This window comes from Pleurodeles waltl, chromosome 7, assembly GCF_031143425.1.
Source record: "Pleurodeles waltl isolate 20211129_DDA chromosome 7, aPleWal1.hap1.20221129, whole genome shotgun sequence".
NCBI lineage: Eukaryota > Metazoa > Chordata > Amphibia > Caudata > Salamandridae > Pleurodeles > Pleurodeles waltl.
Window position 1 is genome coordinate 154684379 of NC_090446.1, and position 15534 is coordinate 154699912.

Below are 15534 nucleotides of genomic sequence, written 5' to 3' on the forward strand. Positions count from 1 at the left end.
CAAGCTGAACAAATGAAAATGAAAACCCTTGGTTCCTTGCTATGTGGTAGGAATAGGAAACTATGTAGCTTGCAAGCAATGAACTGTGGAATAGACAGAGGTGGCTAGCATGTAGGCAGAGTGGGGTGGGGCGGGCAAATGTGGTGTTGGTGTCTGCATGCGTGCATGCATGCAAGGTGAGCAGTGTATGTAAATAAAAGGGAACAAAAACGTACCTTGCTTGCTGCATGATATCCGACATCCCACTCACTCTGGTCTCTCGGGCATCCAAAGGACTGACTATATGAAGGGGAGAGTAGATAGAGATATGGAAAAGATTCATGTTCACCCTCACCTGTGTTGGTAGAGAGTAATAGATGGCCCCACAAACAAGATCTGTGCTGCTGCTTGCTAACCTGACTGTTTTCTCACTGTACTCTGGAATCTTCCAGAGGTGAAAAGCATCACAAAAGACAGATGGGTGGCAACTATTGTGCAATGTGGCTATTCTCTACTTCATACCCTTGCAAATGAGAGACTTTGCACTTGGTGAATAGAAGGAAACATCAATCCATTGAAGAGGCAGGAAAAAGCAGTAGTCCCTTACCTTCTCTGTTTGGCCAAATCATGCTTAAAGTTCTCTCCATTAAAGGTGCATCATGCTGCCTATTCAGCTTACAGAAAATGTATTAAAAAGGGTTTCCCATCAATTAGGAATCCTTATCATCTTTGGGAAATCTATTTGCTTCTTCGAAAATGAATGGGCCCCCTTTTGAGCCAATTCATAGGTCTACCTTTGAACATACTTTGTGGAAGGATGCTTCTTAGCAGTGTTCTATATTCCTGCAGGGTTAGTGAAAATGAAGCTTTATATTCCAGCAAACCCTTCATGGTCTTTAATAAGGGAAAAGTGGCCATAAAAACACACCCTATTTTCTTCCCAAGGAAGTTTCAAATTTTCATGTTAATCAAACAGTCTCTTTCACATATTTGTTCAGAAGCCTTCCACACCTTGAAGTCGTTTACACACTGCTGATATAAGAAAGGTTCTCAGGTTTTATCTTCATAAGACAAAAGGCAGGTCTAACTTCTTCTATGTAAAGAATGGTTCTGTTTGTCAAGCGTCCATTTTCCAGATGAAATGCTTTTTGTATACAAGCCTGTTACCAAACAAAATGACAGATCTCAAAGGCCCTTTCCACTCAAAGTACATCTATGATGGCTGCTTTTTTTAGAAACATGCTCATATTGGTGATTTGTAAGACAGTCACATAGCACTCAGTCCATACATTCACAAGACAATATTGCCTAGTTTGAGGTTCCAGAGCAGATACTTATATATGGTAAGCTCCTTTAAGGAATTTCTTTCCTTAGATCTGGATATGTCTTGTTTTTCTTCAAGGGCCTGATATTTTGTAAAGATCTGCTATTCTACTCAGTACCTATGAATGTTAACTGGAGAAGGAATAGTAGTTGCTTACTTGTAATCCTCATTCTTGTTCAGGGAAGTCCCTGTTGAAATCACATGCAACACCCCCTTCTACCGATGTAAGAATGGAAACGGCAAATACAAGTAGGACAGGATCCTAAGTCTCCAATGAAAAAGTACTGTCACTGACATGGCATGATGGCAGGCTCGTGGTATGTGTTCCCTTAAAAGACCAGTGATAGTTTTCTCCACGATATCAGTATATCAGTACTCATGTGGGGCAATCTATAATGAATACTCTTCAACTTGTAATCCCAACTTAATTATCAAAAGTTATTAATTTTACCTAACAAAACATTAGAGTAGGTGTTTAATGTAGAGTATTCTACTTCAGCTGCTCACTGTAACAAATAGGCATCTCTGAAAGATTCTGTTCTGGACTGTCAGGCATGGGTGTTCAAATGTATTTCTTTTCTTACATTGTTTAGCACAGGATGATGTTTGATTCTGCTGGTTTACTTTTGTTTTACACATACTGTAAAATTCTGGTCAAAGTCAACTAAACAGTCCTTGTTACTATTGCACGTATGAAATTTCCACTTTAAAAGTGCATAGTGTATCGCTTTGTGAGCGAGTTGAATTAATTGAGCTGCCACTATGGATATCTGTGTGTAACTTACAGGTCACTGGTTTGAATTTATTTTAGCTATGTTCACCTGGCTTCTTCATCATTATAAAATTGATGAAATGAGTACAATTACCTTTGTTTATAACATCTCTTGTAACTGCCAATAGACATTTCACTTTGTGTTGTGTAATGTATAATTTGTTGATATTGATATGTTCTGAGTTTAGTGAACTTCTGGAAGAGCTTGAAGAGGAGCAAGGACCAGACTTGGATAAAGAAGCCGAAGACAACACCGCTGAGGAAACCAAAACTGACTTCCCGCCCTCTTACAGTACAGTACTTGCCGTTAACATGGAGGTTGACTCTTCAGATACAGATGACTGCGAGTCGCCTCAGTGTTTTAGGGGTAGTGACATCAGCAGACCACTGAGCGAAGTGCCATTGATGATGACTGCAAGTGAACTTCTTCTGAATAGGCAAGAATTTGAACTTTTATACTCAGGCATCCAGCCCTTTTTTAACTTGTTTTATACATTTAATTTCTTGAAGCTGGATTCACAAAGGTAACTTTACATTTTTGTGTGAGTTTACGATTGTTTGCTTTTCACAGAGGTATTTATGAATAGTATCTTTATGAGTGTGGAGTGTCTGCACATAAAAAAAAGTATTATTAGACTGCACTCGTAAAGATGCTATTCGTAAATCCCTTTGGAAATAGCAAACAGTCGTAAACTTACACAAAAGTATAAATTTATCTTTGTGAATTAGGCCGTTGGTGTCTTCCACCCTCTCACAGAGATTACAAAAGAAAGTTCTATCATTTTTTAACGCAATTTGTGACAAAAATATGCTTGATTGAATTTTGTTTATGAGGGGCAAAAGAGAACTTCCACTATCACCCCAAGATATTAAACTTCTTTTGTGAATAATTTGAAAGCTCCACGGACTTTCCTCATTCTTCATTCTCTACAATGAGAGAGGATTAAAATGGATTGTGAAATTCCTATGTGATGAATGAGGATCATTGGTAGCCTGTACTTAGCAAAAGGATCCTAACTGCACTCTTTTCAGTTCATATAGATCAGCTGGAGTCAGTGTCCAGTCCCAGCCAGAGTTTTCCACTCCCAGCTTTATATTCCCTTTTATAGGGTGTCTAGATGCCCATAATTGGGTTGGAGAGCCATGGAGTGTCCATGTTGGTTATCAGCAGCGTCTACAGGATGAGTTCTGATAGAAATGGGAGAACACAATGTTCTTTCAGTGCGAACAAAGTAGTATGTACGTGTATAGGCTGCACAGGGTGTAGAAGAGGAGCGAGTAGATGATTCTGTGAGTCTGGTAGCCACAAATTCAATCTCAATGTGCTTTGCAATCTTTCAACCCAGCTTTGAAGGTTTAGTGGACATATGCTCTCTGTAATGCAGAGCCTTCAGAATTACTCACCACCCCATCAAGGGCATCACTCAGTCTTGATACGGAGTTGGCTCTGAAATTGACACTTGGCAGATTTGACCTGCTTCACATTAGACTTTGGATTCTACCATCAGAACCAAAAATGGTGTTGTATTGTGTCAAGGCTTAACCATGCAGTTCCTTTTTTTCAGACTAAAGACATGCTTATGTTTGAATGTAAGTAGCATTTTTATAAATCACACACTAAGAACAATTGTTAAATATAACTGTAAGGGTAACCAATTATTTAGGAGATAGGAAATTGCCACAATTAAAATATGTGACTATCCTCCCTGCCATTGTTGTGCTTACCATCATTCTTATCAATAAATCCAAATCAGGCTTGTGAATTGTTGGTCTGTTTAATGGAATTTAAAGGGGCGTTAGCGCTTGCCACTCCAGGCTTCAGAAACTACACAAATGGTGGGAAGTATGTATGCCTTGATATTGTCACAGGTTTTAGTGACATACTCCACCCAATTCCAATGCCACTAAAAATTTAATTTATTACTGGGAAAAAGGGGCTTGATGTTTTATGGTGTAACCACAATGAGAAAAAGAAAATAAAAGAAAGTCAATGTGATCACATGAACTTTATCCTATGATATGTTTTACAGAATGTTCCAGGACGAGGAGCTTGATCAGTCAGAAAAGTTCTATGAGACTCTTCCTCGGCCCATAAAGCTGGCTTTTGCTTTGTACAATACTATGGTCTCCAAGTCCGAGTTGCTCTGCTACTTTGTCATTATTCTGAACCACATGATCTCAGCTTCCATCATTAGCCTGGTCCTGCCAATCCTCATCTTCCTTTGGGCAATGCTCTCTGTGCCACGGCCCTCGAAACGCTTCTGGATGACTGCCATCATTTACACAGAAGTAAGAACTTGATTCCACATAGGAATGTGATTTGTTAACTACATCTTCCACACACCGATTACATATAATGACAGTATAAGAGTCCTGGCATCATAAAGAATGTTGTATTATACTCTCTTGAGTTGGCATTTGCCACTGATTGTCACAGACTTTTGAATACCTACGTAATACATCAGTGTGCAAATAGAGCCATTTACCCAGGAGAAATCCCATTGTGATTTGCAGAATGAGAAATGGGGATTAGTAAGTTATTTGCCCTGCAAACAGGATTTACTACCAAGTATATTTCTGGAGAAATTTCAATGTAGGCAAAATTTGCTTTATGGTCTGTCGTTAAGTTAACAGTGCTCTAGCATTTCTTTCTTTTGTGCTGCATATAAATAAACATATGCAAATAATTTATAGTAGTATTTAACCTAAAAATATTTTTTAAGCTTAATTTTTTTATATTGTTTCAGATTTTCCTATAGTTTACCATACAGAACTCTTCTGCCTGCGTGGTCTTCCAAAAGTAAATTACAAGGAAAAAGTAGAAAAGTTTATTATACTTGAAGAAGTTATGAAAAATATTTTTTGTAAAATATTGTTGTAATTTATTTGCATGTATTTATTTTAAATGTAGCATGAACAGCACTATTAACTTAATTTGGAATTAAAGGCCCATTTTAAATGTTGGTGTTATGTATACTCCATCAGAACAGCAATTGAGTAGACACACTGCCAACATAAAAGTCCGCTCACCTGTTTTAAATGCAGGCAGACCTTTGGTTTGGCTACAGTGGTGACTACTTCATCATCCCCATAGCCCAACCTCTCCGATGGCCTGACAGAGTAAAGGCCGTTGAAAAAATGGCTATATGTCCTCCAGAATAATCAGGGCTGGTGGAGATATAGCCATTTCTTTACTTACCATCACCACCAGGCAATCCCTGGCAGTGAGAAACAGTAACAAGCAAATAATGACTCCAATGGTGAGGGGAGCATTATTTTTTTTTAATTTCAAAAATACATTTCCGAAAATAAAAAAAGAATACTGTTTGGTGCAGGGTTGCTTCATGCTGACTCAGCCCTGCACCAAAATGCAAGATGCACTGACGGCAACTGCGGTGATGTCGGTTTCTGCCAACGATGTATAAATGACCGACTACGTGGCTGTCATTTCTAAATTTGGTGGACTATCCCTCCGTAATGGGGATGGAATAATTTAGTTCTGCCCTGTGGCTAAACTGTTGTCTAGCCACCAAAATATAAATCAGCCCAAAACTCTTTCAGTAATTGATGTAGCTGAGCGGTAGAAAGAAAATACAGGAGAAAGGAAGAAAAGGGAGTATGCAAGAGCCGAAGCACCAAGTCCAGAAATGGGAAATGAGGGAATCCTCAAATGCAGTTTAAAGAACTGAACTTTAGAGGGCCTGTCTGAAACCATGAGGTAAGGGGAATGCTTGATTTCTAGTTAAAGGGCATTCAACAATTTTGAGGCAACACAGGATAATGCTTGATTTGTACTGCTTGCAGTTGAATATTGTAGTGCCTCAAGTGTGAGGCAAACTTTACTTATTGTTCTTGAGCAGCCTACAGTCGTCGGTTTTTAATATATGTTGCCAGGCTTAGCCAGGTCTTGAAAACTATTCTTGGTTTATTAAGATGCAAATGTAATTTGATGAATGTTAGTATTATGTGGACAAATGGCTTTGTTGGCCAAACAATACTACAACCAGCCATAGACGAATGTCAAGAATTTGACCACAGTTTCATGGCTTGCATCTTTATACAAACAATAATTAAAAAATTTTGTTTTATTTTATTACTATGCAATACTGAAATTTAAGTTAGATTTTAGGACATTTGCTCTTTCTTTTTAAATTGGATGTTAGGGCAACCTCCCTTTTCAAATGTAATATTTTTAAATTTATTATGCATGGTCACACAAAATGTTACGAGGTGCTAACTTTGCAGAAAGGGGAACTGTCAATTTCACTCAGGGTTGTATTTTCTAATATATACAAGTTATATCACTGGGAGGTAGCTGAAAAATATGTTTATGTCTCTGGAATTGAACCTCTCATTATGAATGTAAACAACATCTTATACAGCTAGGTGTTCTAAGAAATTGGATCTTTGATCGAGAGAGCTGAAAACCCTTCACAAGCAACAACCAGACTCCTTGTCGGGGTAATCCACAAAAGGCCCCGAATTACCCTGTACTTAACCCTCTGGTAGCTTGGCACAAAAACCGTCAGGCTGAACTCCGAGTTGCCGTGTTAAGTAAAGACAAATTTAACAACTTAACTGAGACCAGAATGACAAAAATTAAATCTGTGGAACTGGAGTTATACAGTTTCAAATATTTACATAAATATAGCGCAGAGAAGCAGAAAGCACTAACTGTGGATATCTGGTCTTGCTTAACTGGGACAAAGTCGCAAGTTCAGACCGTCCGTGATGGAGTGCAGGCAGGATACAGGGACCAGGTTAGTGCCACTGATAAAGTTACCTTTAGGTCACCTATTGCTAGCCAAAAATCCAGTACCTGGAGAGGCACCTCTTGGGGATCAGAATCTCCCTCCAGTAGGGCTCCAGCAGGTCCAGTTGCAGGCCTAGGCAGGACCAGTTGCAGCAGATCAGCTGGGCATCTGTAGGGATGCCCCTGGAGCTTGTTGTGTCCCTGTAGCTTAAAATAGGAAGCCAGCCAACTAACCTGTGGAGTCACTATGATAGTTCTGGGATCCAGCACTAAGGCAGGCCGCAAGTAGCAGGGCAGCCCTATGAGGGTACAGGGTAGGCTTCAAGCAGCAGGGAAGTTCTCTGGTAACAATGGGGAAGTCCTCTGAGGTACAAAGCAGACCTCAAACAGCAGGGCAATCCTTTGAAGTACAAGGCAGTCTTTCTGGAGCCTTCCACAGGTCCAGGAGTGTACTGAAGAGTGGATCTGAGGACCAGCATTGTGGACAAAACGTCTAGAGCCCCCCCCCCCCACACACACACACACAATTGGTTCTGAAATGTTCTTCCTCCATGCCCATGTTCCAAGGGGTCTGGGTGACAAAAGGCTACTGTCAATTTGTTTGTGTCTGTGCTGGAGGCAGCCCCTTTGAATTGTAACTGGGGTAGGGAACAACTCATTTCCATTCTGACAGGAGGGCCCACTTCCAGCTACACTGTGGCTCTGTTGTTCACTGACTGGAGCCAATATGTATTCCTGATTTGGGGGGGAGCAATAAACAGGCCCAGACAACTGGATCTCCTTGTATGCCTCAGCAAACTTAGGAAAGTGAACTCTCTAAAAGTGGCACATATGACATTTCTACATGTTCCAAATCAAACCTTAGCACCTATTTAAAGTAATAAGGTAATCCTAAGGAAGAGGTTGGCCTCACAGTAGTGAAAATCATTGTTAAGAGTGTTTCACTATCAGGAGGTGTAAATCTTAAAAGTACTTGTCCAACTTTTTAAATATAATGCACCCTGCCCTATGGACTGTTTAGGGCCTACCCTGAGAGTGCCTTGCATGTGTTAAAAAGAGAGGTTTAAGTCTGGCAAAAGGTGCATTTTGATTGTTCAAATTGGCAGTTTAAAACTGCACATAGGCTGCAACGGCATGTTTTAAAAGGATACTTTTAAAAGTGGGTGGCACAATGTGTGCTGCTGCCCACTACAAGCCTTTAATTTACAGGGGCTGTACCCATTGTACCATACACAAGGGACTTATCAGTAAATTAAATGTATCAATCAGATGTAAGCCAATTGTACTATGTTCTAAGGGGAGAGCACACACGATTTAACACTGGTTAGCAGTAGTAAAATGCACAGAATCCTAAAAGCCAACAAAAACAGGTTGAGAAAACAGGACAGGTGAAGGCAGAGGGTTTCGGGGTGACCCTGCAGAGAAAGTCACGGCCAAAAGGCATTCTAACAAAATGGCAGATCATGATGAACCATCATTAGTCCTCTGGACATACCACTCTGTCTGTGTGACTGTGTACTTTTCTTGAATAACATTACTTCTTGGAAGACCGCACCATGTTCCCACATTACTCTTTTGTTTCCCAGGGAACAACCACATGCTTTCTGATGGTGTTTTTAGCTTTCAAATAATCTCTAGGTTACTGGTGTGATATAATAATTAACAAATTAATTTGACTAGGGAAGGACTCATCCACATATTAAACTTTTTTTGCGATATTTGGGTACTTAGAATGTAGTATGTGTGAACAAATACAATTATGTGGTTCAACTTTGTGTCTTTGGGTTTTGTTAATACATTTTTTCTCAAAATGGAATATATCTCAGAATGTGGAAACCACTGTGCTTGATCCTTTTTCTAAATTGTATTTTTTCCCGTTCTAGATCGTAGTAGTCATCAAGTATTCTTTCCAGTTTGGATTCTTTCCTTGGACCTCAACAGTGTACAGGGGTCTGAATGCAGAAAAACCCTTTCACCTTCCCAACATTATCGGCATTGAGAAGAAAGATGGCTATGTTCTTTTTGATCTCATTCAGCTGCTTGCTTTATTCTTCCACAGATCCATCCTAAAGGTAAGTCATGTCCCAGAGTAGAAGGATGCCTGAGGAAGAGTAAGTGAAATGAAGAGTCAAACATTTTGAGATAGTAATTTCTGGTATTGAAATAGGATTTGAATAGTACTTATTAACAAACGTTTTAAGAATTAGCACAATGAATAAAGATATAATGACAATTGAGGATGCATTCACACAAAATAAATAAAGCTCTTTAGTCATTGGAGTAGAGCATAATAGACATAACTACTCTTAGAAGCAATTCGAGAATAACCCACACTTTTTCTCAGAGCCTAACTTTATTTTGTCAGTGAGTGTCTCTTCCTTTTTCCATGCCATTCAAAACTGTTACAATTTTGAGTAGGATGAACTACAGTAATTGATTTATTGGAGAACCAAATTTGCTACAGTAGGAATGCATGCCATCCTTCCCCATGGATCCGGGGGAAGTTGAGAAGTGGGGAAGGAGGCAAGGACAAGTCACAAAACCATGGTCTCTATGACCATTGGTATGTACTCGAATTCTGTATTATTTTTACAGCTGTTAAATGTTCATACATTTAATGGTGTGCCAATATTGTTAATAGACAGATAGGTAGTCCAATAGGTATGAGAATTCCTAAAGCTGTGCTGCAGCACCACAAAATCCTAGCTATTACTTTTAACTGGATAGTGGATTTTGCACAAGAGGTAAATGGATCGACGCGATAAAGGATTGAGGGAATGTCATCAATGAGTAATGTAATTATCAACAATAACAATATATTTTGTATTCTAAACCTCAGAAAAATGACCACACCAGTTTATTAAGAAGTGTTATAATTAAATTTTCCTAGATTAACAATGCTAATGTCTCGGAAATAACTCAAACACAAGTGATAAGCATATAGAATTAATAGTGGCTGATTAGAGCATCTTATATATCTGAGTTTAATCAAAACAATCAAGCAAATAATCTCCAGTATCACAACACTAATTAATAACACCAGAATTAGTAACAACAGTAAAGTATGCATCAGTACAAACAATCAAAGAGTGTCAATATGGATTTTGAGCATTTGGAAGCTAATTCCTTCACTAACCACAAATTAGCATTAACATGTTGGACTTCATGTAAAAGAATTAAGGACCAGATGTATCATCAAGGCCATTTGCGATTCGAAAATAGCGATTTTTAAGAAATCGCTATTTCCGACTCGCAAAGTGCCATGTATCACATTTGCGAATCAGTAATAGCCATTTCTTAAAAATCGCAAATGCTATTACCGATTCGCAAATTGCCCATATCTGCGAATTTTTTGCATTTCTGAACCAGAAATCGCAATTTTGGAAATGCAAAACCCAAGGGTGCTGGGGGCCTAAGGCCCCCTCTGCTGCACCCCCAAAATTTATGTTGGGGACATGTAAGGTGCACACATGCAAAAAGGGCATGTGTGCTTTACATCTACAATTTAAAAATGCATTTTTCATACATTCTGAAATGGCATTTTGCATTCGCAAACGGGCATTCGCACCGTTTGCAAATGCAAAATGCTTTCATACATCTGGCCCTTAGAAACACAAATTTAGAAAAACATACTATCTCGGGTTATTATAAGAACATTATTTTAATATGCAGCATTTAAACTATATGTTGCAGCTGGTACCTGCAAAGCAAAAAAGACACATATAACAATACAATTTCATACATTACCCATAGAACAACAACATGCAGACTACTTCAGCAAAGGTACACCATCAGGTATATCTTCAGAAGATTGAGCCTATCGACAGCTAAACCCACACTGCTAATATGATCAGTCTCTCTGTAGAAACTGTCTTGGAGTCTATCATTGAGTCCTTGACTCTTCTTCCCTCCTAAAATCTTTTATAGAGTCTGACTCTAGAAAATCCTACCCAGGTTGTTATACAAATCTTCTAAAAGTTTATGATTGGTCAGTACATAGGGTGGTTTACGATTAAACCAATAGTTTCTCTAATTGATACCCTAAAATGCTATGACATCGACGTTAACCAGGACATATTCATAACAGTAGCTTTTCCTCTTCCATCTCGTCTGTGGCTCCATTGTTCCATCTCATCTAAACTTCTCTTCTCGGGAAGAAACTTCTTACATTGCATCATCTACTTCTATCCTCGAGGAAGAAACCACGTATTAGTGACAATTTCAAACAATAGAACAATCAACTTACGCAAGAACTTTATCAAACTTGGCCTTGTAAGACATAATACAGCAACCCACTAGGGGTAGCTGTGTACACATCTATTAAGCTATCTAATACACACTTTTAGGTAAGCATTGAACCACAGAAAATAACAACAACTTTAGTTAGAGTTTTGCTTAGCCAAAGAACAGAAATGAATTAGGGCAACCATTTTCAAAAGTCACCCGTTTTTGCATGTTAATTCACTATATGGTTAATACATTAAAATTATTAATAAAACATATTAGAAAATTCACACTCTCACAATCTCTCCTCTGATGACTATTTATGTCATCACATCAACTCATAATAAATTTATTTATTATCACCCAATAATTCAAAATCTTGTCTTATTTATTTTCGCATTATTTTTCTTTTTCCCTTTATTTTCCCCATAGAATTTAGTCATTTGTATATCAAATCTTCTCTGACTCTTTTCAAGTCTTCTCCTTTTCAAACATTTGATCAATTTATATGTTCCCCAGATCCCAATTGAACAAAACACAATTATTGACATCCATTTTATTATTGTTAATATGATACCTTTTCCCACATTGCCAAACTAATTTCCCACAGCTATAATGCCCTTGCCTGCTTTCTCCCAAACTGTAGTAGTTCTTTTAAATCTTCCTTGTTAGTTGTTACATTTTTAATCAACTCTCTAACTTCTTCTGAGTTATCAGGAATATAAGCACAGCAATGACCCAGACCAAGTAATTTACAAACTCAGCCCTCTTTTGCCAAAAGAATGTCTAACGCAAGGCGGTTCCGAAGTGCCATAGCTCCAGAATAACTCGTCAACATGTTATCCACTATTGTAGACAACTTCTGTATTGTGATAGAATTCAGAACTACTCCTACTGAAGGAATTGTAGTTCCGAAAATGTCTACCACAATGCTAGAAATCGATTCTCACTTGTGTCTCGTTTGAATTTTCATTGTCTCGGGAAATTTACTCAAGTCTTCCAGCTGATACATTTTTGGAAAGACTATTCCCGAATAACATGTTCCATACCAATCTTTAGGAAGACGGTAATATGCATTTCTTCCAGAAATATAGTAAATACCAGGCTCTGGTGGATCCTGTCCATTCATCCAAAAATCTAATTTGCTCCAAAACACAAACACATGTCTACACTCACTCGTTCCCACAAACACTTTATCACTCTTACTCCATGGCCTATATATACAACGTTTTCTCACGTGCTAAGCATCTAAAGTTAATTTTCCCTGTTTAGTAATGTCAGTATAAGCATAATCAATCTCAAGCCTCCGACTAATCATTCCCTTGTCAATCCTTGCCTTTATTTCTCTCCTTCTATCTTCTGTGTTATCCAAAAATGTATTCTCTACAGGTGTTAGTGAGCATGTTAGATTATTTCAATATGCGAATGCAGTGCCAAAAGTTAAAGTAGGCTCAAAGAAATCTCTCATAATAACTGTGTTATTATCTTTGGCTATTCTATTCAAATAACCAATGACGGGTACAAACGAAAATACCATGTCATAATTTGAATAGAAATATTGACTATGTTCTTGGTTATAAAAGCATGTTAATAAGAAACTGCAGCTTATAGCATAAGTGAAAGGCAAACTATGGTAAGTAGTTCCTTCTTCCACTGAAGTCGGGATCTGTGTACACACATAACAATCTCCTATGTCGATGACCTCAACATACTCACGCAATAAGCGATAGAAAGCATTGGAGGAAAGGTCTTTCTCTTCATGTAAGTATTTGACATCTATTCTAAACTTGTCTTTAGTTAGTGATGTAATAGTTGTATCCAAAGAATAATCTATCATTGCAGTATGGTTGGCTCCATTTGTCTCATAAACAATCACTCCTACGAATAACACATTAATACACTTGCTACCGCCAATCCGATACCTAAAACCTTACAACGGCTAATTCTACTGTTTTGGTTATGAAAGTTTTCCATAGTCTCCATGGTCTCCAAAAAAACAACAACAACAAAAAATGTTCAAAAATTTCAAAAATTAAGTAAAACAAATTCCAAACAAAATCCCTCCTAAACTTTTTTTTAATAGTTCATTCACTCTCTCTTTGTCAATTTTCGGTTTAGCAGCTTGTCAAGTCCGATTTTTCAATTTGTCTATTTCAGTTATTAATGTCTCTTTTAAGCACGACTTTCAGATCATTTTCAACTTTTTTTCCCAAATTCTTTTCTCATTATCTTCACATGCCAGAATAAAAACTTTCAGTGTCTCTGTCAAAACAATAACTAAAAAATTCTTCTTGCCATTCATTTGTAGTTATATATGCCCATTCTGGACCAGAATATTGCTTGCTTGCAACTCTTTTCCTTTTCGGTCTTTTACTGCTTTCGCCTTCTTCTCCACTACTGTTTTCTCCTTCATTCAACTCTTTTTCACCTGAATTGGTGGTACTACATTAACTCTTCCACCTTTTGAACTTTTCTCTGGCCAATCGTCTCCTTTCAATGTCTTCTTTGTTAACAACTTTCTCAAGATTGAGACTTTACTTGACTTTGAACCTTTTTCTTGTGACGTTTCCGCAACTGGTTCAGGAAGAGTATAATCCACTTTGGCGGGACTACCCTCAATTCCTTACCCATTAGGGTCAGTCCTTTGTTCAGTTTGGTATGTCAAACCACCTGCTACTGAGGACACCCTCCTCTGAGCAGAATTTTTCTCGACCAAAATTTCTCTTTCTTCATGAACCGACTCCTCTTCTACTCCATGTGCTGATTGTTCAGCTTTTTCTGGGCCTTGTTCCTTTTTATCCGATATAGGAGTAGGTACATCTCGATCTTTCCCAGGGTTCGTCTCTTCACTCTCTTGTTCTTTACTTGTAATGTTATCAGCTGTTGGTAACCTCAACAGCTCCTCTTCTTGTTCTGTTGGGTTATTCACTTTTCTCATGTGGCTAGCGTGCACCCAGTTCGGTAAACCCACACATTTCACAGCTGTTGTTGTTGTGAGAATGACTTGGTAAGGCCCCTTCCACCGTGCCTCCAGACAAGACTTTCTCACAAGCTTCCGTATAATCACCCAATCACCAGCTCTCAAGTTGTGGCCTTGACCTTGTGTTTGTTGCACCGTTGTTGCCTCCACCTGATGAGAAAAAGACCAAACCACATCAGCTGGTCTTTTGCAATAATCAAGCACCATGTCATTTGTAATATTCACAAGTGCATTTGCAGGTATCACTGGCAATCTCATTGCTCTCCCATTAATATTTCGCGAGGGGACAACCCAGTCTTCTTGTCAGGAGTACTTCTCATTGACATTAAAACTAGTGGTAAAGCATTTGGCCACTTTAAGTTCATTCGTGCAGACACCTTTGCCAATCAAGACTTTAAAGTTCCATTCATTTGCTCTACAAGTCCTGATGCTTCTAGGCGATAACTACAATGTAGTTTCTGCTGAATGTTTGATGCTGAAAAAAGTATTTTTATCACTTTGTTATTGAAATGGCTTCCTCTGTTTGATTCCAAAGAGACCGGGAAACCAAAATGTGGAATTAGCTCTCTCAAAAGTAATTTAGCTACTGTAAGGCTATCATTTCTCCTTGTTGGATATGCCTCAATCCAGTGACTAAAAATGCACACAATCACCAACACATATTTCAAACCAGCACACACAGGCATATCAATAACATTAATTTGCATTCTGCTGAATGGATCTCCTGCCTATGTGTCCTATGTTGACAACTGTTCCTTTGCCTACGATCATCTGTTGGCAGACTGTACACCTATGGCAAACCAGTTCAGCTACTTGCCTACATTTTGGATTGTACCAGAACTGTTTGAAACACCTGATCATTGCGCCTCTCCCTATGTGTGCTTGACCATGATAATATCTAGGCATTTGTGTCAATAGACTGTTTGGTAAAACCACCTTCCCTTCTATTGTCAGCCAAATCTCATCTTCTCTTTGAATGCAATGATGTTTTAGCCAATCTCTACGCTCTTCTTTTGGAACATTGTTCTGTATAGCTTTCAACTCCTCTAAGGTCTCAACAATTTGCATTGTGAAATTTGTATACACTTCATCATTTTCAGACATTAAATCCCAATTTCTTTTAAACAAAATACAATTTGAGGCACAACAATTTGCAACCCGGTCTGCATAAGCATTTCCCAACATTACATAATCTTGTCCTCTCTAGTGTGCACTGCATTTAACCACAGCAATTTTCTCAGGTTTCTGTACAGCCTGTAGCAATTCATGTATCCTTTCATTATTTCTCACAAGTGAACCTGATGACGTTACAAAACCTCTCTGTGACCAAATTAGCCTAAAATCGTGTACAATACCGAATCCATACTGGCTGTCAGTGTAAATCGTTACTTTCATCTGGTCTGATAGTTGGCATGCTCTACTAAGAGCCACCAATTCTGCAACTTGAGCAGAAATCACTCCTTTAAGCCATGAAGCTTCTAGTATGCCAGTAACTGTGCACA

At 38.4% G+C, this 15534-nt stretch overlaps 1 protein-coding gene across 2 annotated transcripts in view; it reads left to right on the forward strand.

Annotated features, from left to right (window-relative positions):
* Nucleotides 1–15534, forward strand: part of LOC138303899 (piezo-type mechanosensitive ion channel component 2-like) — a 733706-nt gene that overhangs the window by 511229 nt on the left and 206943 nt on the right. For both annotated transcript variants that reach the window (XM_069243434.1, XM_069243435.1), the window contains 3 exons: nucleotides 2264–2512; nucleotides 4106–4364; nucleotides 8712–8900. In XM_069243434.1, coding sequence (XP_069099535.1) covers nucleotides 2264–2512; nucleotides 4106–4364; nucleotides 8712–8900 — 697 coding nt within the window. The remainder of the gene's footprint in view (nucleotides 1–2263; nucleotides 2513–4105; nucleotides 4365–8711; nucleotides 8901–15534) is intronic.